The sequence below is a fragment of the Dipteris shenzhenensis genome, chromosome 11, assembly GCF_047967505.1.
Source record: "Dipteris shenzhenensis isolate YYH24624 ecotype China chromosome 11, Dip_SZ_1.0, whole genome shotgun sequence".
Lineage (NCBI taxonomy): Eukaryota > Viridiplantae > Streptophyta > Polypodiopsida > Gleicheniales > Dipteridaceae > Dipteris > Dipteris shenzhenensis.
The window spans coordinates 26,936,032-26,942,409 of record NC_141606.1 but is presented as its reverse complement, the minus strand read 5'-3'; the positions used below and the strand labels follow the sequence as shown (position 1 = coordinate 26,942,409).

At 47.9% G+C, this 6,378-nt stretch overlaps 1 protein-coding gene across 1 annotated transcript; it reads left to right on the top strand.

The window, feature by feature from the left end:
- Positions 1-1,758: 1,758 nt before the first annotated feature.
- LOC147896842 (FT-interacting protein 7-like) lies at positions 1,759-5,144 on the top strand. Its single transcript, XM_087381517.1, has one exon. It carries the CDS (start codon positions 2,137-2,139, stop codon positions 5,053-5,055), a length of 2,919 nt encoding a protein of 972 aa, XP_087237643.1. The 5' UTR covers positions 1,759-2,136; the 3' UTR covers positions 5,056-5,144.
- The last annotated feature ends 1,234 nt before the right edge of the window (positions 5,145-6,378 follow it).

The following is a 6,378-nucleotide window of genomic DNA, read 5'->3' as shown; positions in this document are numbered from 1 at the left end:
CTATAGAGTGTTTCATGCATCAATTTGTGGTCTCACGTTAGTCTCAAAGCATTTAGGACACAAGTGGGTACTTAAATATATCTTGAAGTGGTAGCTCACATATTCTCTTAATTTAGAGTGCATGTGGATATTCAAGTCATGCTCAGACATGAATGCTCGTAAGGGTGAAAATTGTGAGGGTATAAGAAAATTAGAAAAATCATCATAACAAAAATGGAATAAGGTAAATGAAGACAATAGAATAAGATCTTTTTGAAGTGCAAGGCATATGTAAAAGACACCTAACCACACATCAAAGCATGAGATGTAAAAAATAATTGCGTGAAGGTACTACTCATGATTTTGCAAAGTAATGAGGTGGTTGCAATTTTGTGTGGTAGCCAAGTGTCTAGCCAGAGCTTTCATGTAGATGTGCTATTCCTCTCTCTCTCTCTCTCTGTGTCTCTCTCTCTCTCTTTCATGTGGATGTGCTATTCCTCTGTGTGTGTGTGTCTCTCTCTCTCTCTCTCTCTCTCTCTCTCTCTCTCTCTCGTTCTCGCTCTAACATCTCCCTACACCCCTCCTACCGCCTTTTGTCTTGTGTCTTGTCGTCCTTCAACTCGGTTTATTACTTTTGGGTGAGTGTGGATGCGTGAGTAAAAGGAAAGAGAAAGCAAAAACTTGCTTTATTTCTTTTGAGGGACAATGAGAGTAGACATCCTAGCCATCTCCCACGGATTGATCTAGTTTTTGCAAGATTCAACCCCTTGGTTCGAGAGTAATCTAGAATGGATTCATCTACTTTTTGCAAGATTCAAACCCCCGCCCATGATGTGGCAAATCAAGTGTTTGGTGATTATAGAAAAAGTGAAACCAAGTCTTAAATGTGGGAAGAAAACGAGAAGAATTCGCGAACCTTGCTTCTTTTGACTAGTCGTGTGGGGGGTTAAAAAACGCAGAGGTGTCAGCCACCGTGGCACGACAAAAATTTATTAAGGAGGAGTCACGACAATTGCATGTGACCCCCGTTTTATTGGGTAGAGCCTGCCACGCTGGCAGGGGACAAAATAAAACCACCTAGCGTGCAGGGAAAACCGCCAATTAAAATACATACGCGGTTGCTGGTGTAGTCAAAACGGTTCGAAAAAGGCTGCCTTTTCTTCATGTGCGTTAAAGACTCTTTCTCTTCTCCTTTTCACGCTCTGCAGTTCTGCTCCCGCGTCTACGTTGAAGCTTCGTTTAGCTCAGCTTTCGAGACCCAACTGCTTCTTTCCTTCCACAGCATCTTGCCTCGTCTGCAAAGCTGCAAGCCCTCTCTACCGCTGTGGTCCTCCAAACTCATTCTAGACGTCGGAGACTCGCAGCTGAGCCTTCGTTTAGCTCAGCTTTCGAGAAGCAACACATTGCCTTCCATAGCGTCTTGCCTCGTCTGCAAGCCCTCTCCTTACCAATAAGCTCATTCATTCCCTCCTCCTTTTCGTAGCGTCCTTCCTCTTTCTTTGCTAATTTCTTTCGTTGGAGACCCTAGCACGTCCACAGCCTCCTTGTTTCCGCTCCTTGCACTACACCGTCTCCTCCAGCCCAGTCGCCTCGTATAGCCGCTCGCTAGCTTGGGCCGGCTGCCCTCATCTTGCCCCCCCCGTTGTTGGTCGTAAGGAGATGTTCCTGTAGCCCGTTTTCGGTCCCTCTCTCGGGCAATGTCCCATTTCTATAGGATATAGCTTGGGCCTGTTGTCCCGCATTCCTCTTGTTCACGGCTCTAAGTTTACCAGTTGCTGGGCGGAGAGTCTCCTGGGGAGATGGGTGTTTCGATTCAGGGACGACAAGCTCTAGCCTCCCTTTCATTAGATTCCCCGGAACCTTTTTGATTCCCAGTTTTCTTAGCCGGCTATGCGGAATCGGCCGCCCCTCGTTGTCAGGCGAGATGGCTTGCAGATCAGCATCAGGACAACTTCAAACAAGTTCCTGAAGTGCCCAGTGGGCAGTGTGCTTGAGTCTTGACGTTCCATGTCCCCAGTCTGGAAGAGTCTGCTAGTAAGTTGTTCCCCTTGCTGGAGATCACCCACCAGTAGAAGAATGTCCGAAGGCTGTCGTTGAGAGAACTGGATTGCGCAGGCTGTACATCAACGCTCCCACACATAGGAAAGGTTTGCAATAATGGGCAATCACAAGTTGGTAGTCGAAGTCTGTCACGCTCAGAACTTGATGCCGAAGGATGGAGAGGGAAAGTCTAGCCCCTTTGTGGAAGTCGATTACAATGGGCAGCGGCAGAGGACGAAGACCAAGGTTAAGGATCTCAATCCAGTGTGGAACGAAAAGCTAGAGTTCAACGTTCTGCAAACGCCCGCAGAATTGGAGGAGGAATCAATCGAGGTAGCTGTGTGGACGCAGAAGAACCAGCATCGCTCTTCCCTGGGTAAAGTGAAAATAAATCCGGTTCACTTCAAGAAGAAGGGAACCGAGGGAGCTGACAGTGTGGTTTCTTACTCGCTCGAGAGGAGAGGCCTGCCTGCACTGTTCTCTCGGGGGAAAGGTGAGATCTATCTGAAAGTGTATTACTACGAGGAAGCACCTCCGAAGCCGGCAGAGAAAGCCAAGGAAGAGAAGAAAGAAGAGAAGAAGGAAGCAGAGAAGAAAGCCGAGGAAGGAGGAGGGAAGGGAGAGTCGAAGGAAGCGAAGAAGGCGGAAGCGAAGGAGAGTGAGGCGGTGGCGAGGTACGAGCAGGCGGAGGCGGGGAGCTTCGAGGTGAAGAGCACGAATCCGAAGCTGAATTCGGAGAAGGTGGCGCACGATTTGGTGCAAGCGATGGAGTATCTGTACGTGAGGGTGGTGAAGGCGAGGGACTTAGCAGCAAGGGACGTGACGGGGAGTTCGGATCCGTATGTGGAGGTGAAGGTGGGGAACAGGAAGGCGAAGACGGAGGAGAAGAAGCAGACGCTGAAGCCGGAATGGAACAAGGTATTTGCGTTCGAGACGGGAGAGAACAAGGCGGAGGTGGTGGAGTTGACGGTATGGGATAAGGATACAGTGACGAAGGATGATTTCTTGGGGTACGTGAGGTTCGAGATAGATGAAGTGCCTTTCAGGAGGCAACCGGATAGTCCACTGGCACCGCAATGGTACAGACTGGAGCCAAGGAAGGATGAGAAGAGAGCCAAGGGCGAGATTATGGTGGCCGTGTGGCTGGGGACGCAGTCAGATGAAGCGTTTTCTGAAGCTTGGCAATCTGATACTGGCGGAATTGCTCTCAATCGCTCCAAAGTTTATCTGTCGCCTCGGCTTTGGTACCTCCGCGTGAAGCTCCTCGACGCCCAGGACCTCTTCGCTCCGCACAAGGAGAAGCCGGAGATCTTCGCCATAGTCGAGCTCGGCTCCCAACGCGAGTCGCGTATCGCGGCCCGTCGCGCCGCGTCCACGAGTTTTGTGCCGGACGAGGAGATGCTGTTCGTCGCCGCGGAGCCATTCGAGGAGCATCTACTGGTGCGAGTGCTCAATCGCGTAGCAGCGAACAAGGACGAGCCGGTGGGCTTCGTGAAGATCCCGCTGCACAACGTCCGGAAGCGCCTCGATCGGAAGCCAGTGGAGGGGAAATGGTATGATCTCGAGAAGGAGAAGAAGGCGGAGAAGGCGGACGAGAAGAAAGCTGAGAAGGCGGAGGAGAAGAAGGAAAACGGCGGCGCCGCTGCTGCTCCAGCCCCTCCTCAGCCCAAAATCACTAGCCGCTTACAAATCGCCGCCAGCCTCGATGGCGCTTACCATGTCCTTGACGAGACCACCCACCATACTAGCGACGTCCAGCCCACCGAACGTCGCCTCGGTAAACCCCCCCTCGGTGTCCTTGAGCTTGGCATCCTCGCCGCCCATAGCCTCCTCCCCACTAAAACCCGCGACGGTAAGGGCACCGCCGACGCTTACTGCATTGCTAAATACGGTAAGAAGTGGGTCCGCACTCGCACCGTCGTCGAGAGCCTCTCCCCCCAATGGAATGAGCAATACACTTGGGAGGTGTTTGATCCTTGCACTGTCCTCACCGTAGGCGTCTTTGACAACCACCACCTCGACGGCGGCGTTGCGAAGAAGGCTGAGGGTGCCAAGGATGCCATCATCGGTAAGGTCCGCCTCCGCCTCTCCACCCTCCAAACCGACCGCACCTACACCCACTCCTATCCCCTCATCAGCCTCGAGCGTTCGGGTGTGAAGAAGCGTGGTGACCTCGAGATCGCTGTGCGCTTCTCGTGCAGCTCGCGCTTCAACATCATGTATGCCTACATTCACCCGCTCCTCCCGAAGTCTCACTACATCGAGCCCCTCAGCGTCCGCCAGGTGGAACGACTCCGCAAGGTGGCCACTGACATTCTCATAAAGCACTTGCATCGTGCAGAGCCACCCATTCGCCCGGAGGTTGTTCGTTACATGCTCGACACTGATGCACATGTGTGGAGTTATAGACGTAGCAAGGCAACTTGGAACCGGATTTCCAATGTCTTCTCTGGGATTAGGGCTTTTAGCAATTGGTTGCATGATGTATGCATGTGGAGAAGCCCAGTGACTACTGTGTTGGTCATCTTGTTGTACATCATTCTTGTTTGCTTCCCTGAGCAAATGCTACCCACCCTCTTCCTCTACCTCTTTTTGATTGGAGCTTGGCATTACAGGTTCCAACCTCGTCACCCTCCCCACATGGATATACATCTCTCCCAAGCTATTAATGCTTTGGAAGAAGAGCTTGATGAAGAGTTTGATACCTACCCATCCTCCAGGTCACCAGAAATAATCAAAGTGCGATATGATCGCTTGCGTCGGCTGGCCGGGCGCATTCAGACAGTTCTTACTGACCTTGTCACCCAACTTGAGAGATTTCATGCCCTCCTCAGTTGGCGTGACCCTCGGGCCACCACTATCTTCATATTGTTTTGCTTAGTTGTTGCCATCATCCTCTATGTCGTCCCATTCCGCATCTTAGCTGTGTTGTTTGGGCTTTACTTTTTTCGCCCCCGTAGATTCCGAGATCGTATGCCTAGTGCAGCCATGAATTTCTTCAGAAGGTTGCCTGCCTTGTCTGATTCCATTCTTTGATTCAAAAGACTTAACAAGCCAAAAAGAGTGATATTAAATAAACAGGGCATTGCTTCTCTTTCACATCATTCTCTCTTAAATAAGAAAAATTGTATATGGTCTCTTCTCATTTTCATTTTTGTCTTACAATTTGCACCCCATTATTGATTGGGGATACACTCCAAAATCTATAACCATCACACATGGTTTAAAAAGAAGGGCCTCTAAATAAAGGAAACTCATTGAAGTGTACATAGATGAGGGTTTTTAACCTCACAACACTGAAAATGAAAGCATAAGTAAATCCTAGCGATTAGTGATTTTATATTACCCCTTGAATGCACGTCTTTTGTAGGGTTTTTAGAGGAATCCCCAAGGATTACTTCTAGTATAGCTATAAAGAGAGGGTAGAGAGTGCCAATATTATGCTAGCCAAAGGAGAGCCATTGAAAAAAGCAACAAGGAAGAACTCAAAAGGACAAGGGGCGAGAGGTGCTCATATAGGGTGTAACCCACAATTCTTGTGTAATTATCCATCAATTGTTTTCCTATCGGTGGGCATCATTTCTGCATTCATAGTAATCTAGCTTTTTATCCATGGTGGAGCTCTACATCCAAAAGACCTATAAACTGTGGATTCCTAACAACTTGTCCTCTTTTGCACACGTGCTTGCTATATGGACTAGTTGAATTGTTTAATTTAATTTCTAAACTGAGCTAGCTTAGACTTAATGTGATTGTGCTAAATCAACTCGGTGGTTGAAATATCATGCAATATATCACCCTATTGGTTTAGGTCAAACACCAGTTAGGGAATAGTTTTAAAATTGTTTAACTTATTTTTTAAACTAGGATGGCTTGGACTTAATGTGATTGTTGTAAAACAGCTCGGTGGTTGGAACATTATGCAATATGTCACCTTGCTAGTTTACTAGGTCAAACATCGGTTATGTGATTGTTATAAACTAGTGTGGTTGAACATCAACATATTTCACCAGCCCGATGGTTGTCTATGAATGAGTTTTGGAATAGTTTGATTGTTTAATTTCTAAACTAGACGGCTTGGACTTAATGTGATTGTCTTAAACCAGTGTTGTGTTTCCTAGTAGTTAAATACTAGTTAAATGGTTGGAACATCATGAAAATATCATCCATCTAGCTTAGGTCAAATAGGAGTTATATGATTGTCCTAAACCAATAATATATTACACAAATGAAAATAATTAATGACTAGCTCCATGGTTGGATGAAATTGTTGTATTTCATAGTAGTTAACTTATTTTAGTTTAATTTTCGAGCTGATTCGGGTCATATACTAGTAATCGGGATGTTTTGGACTTATGT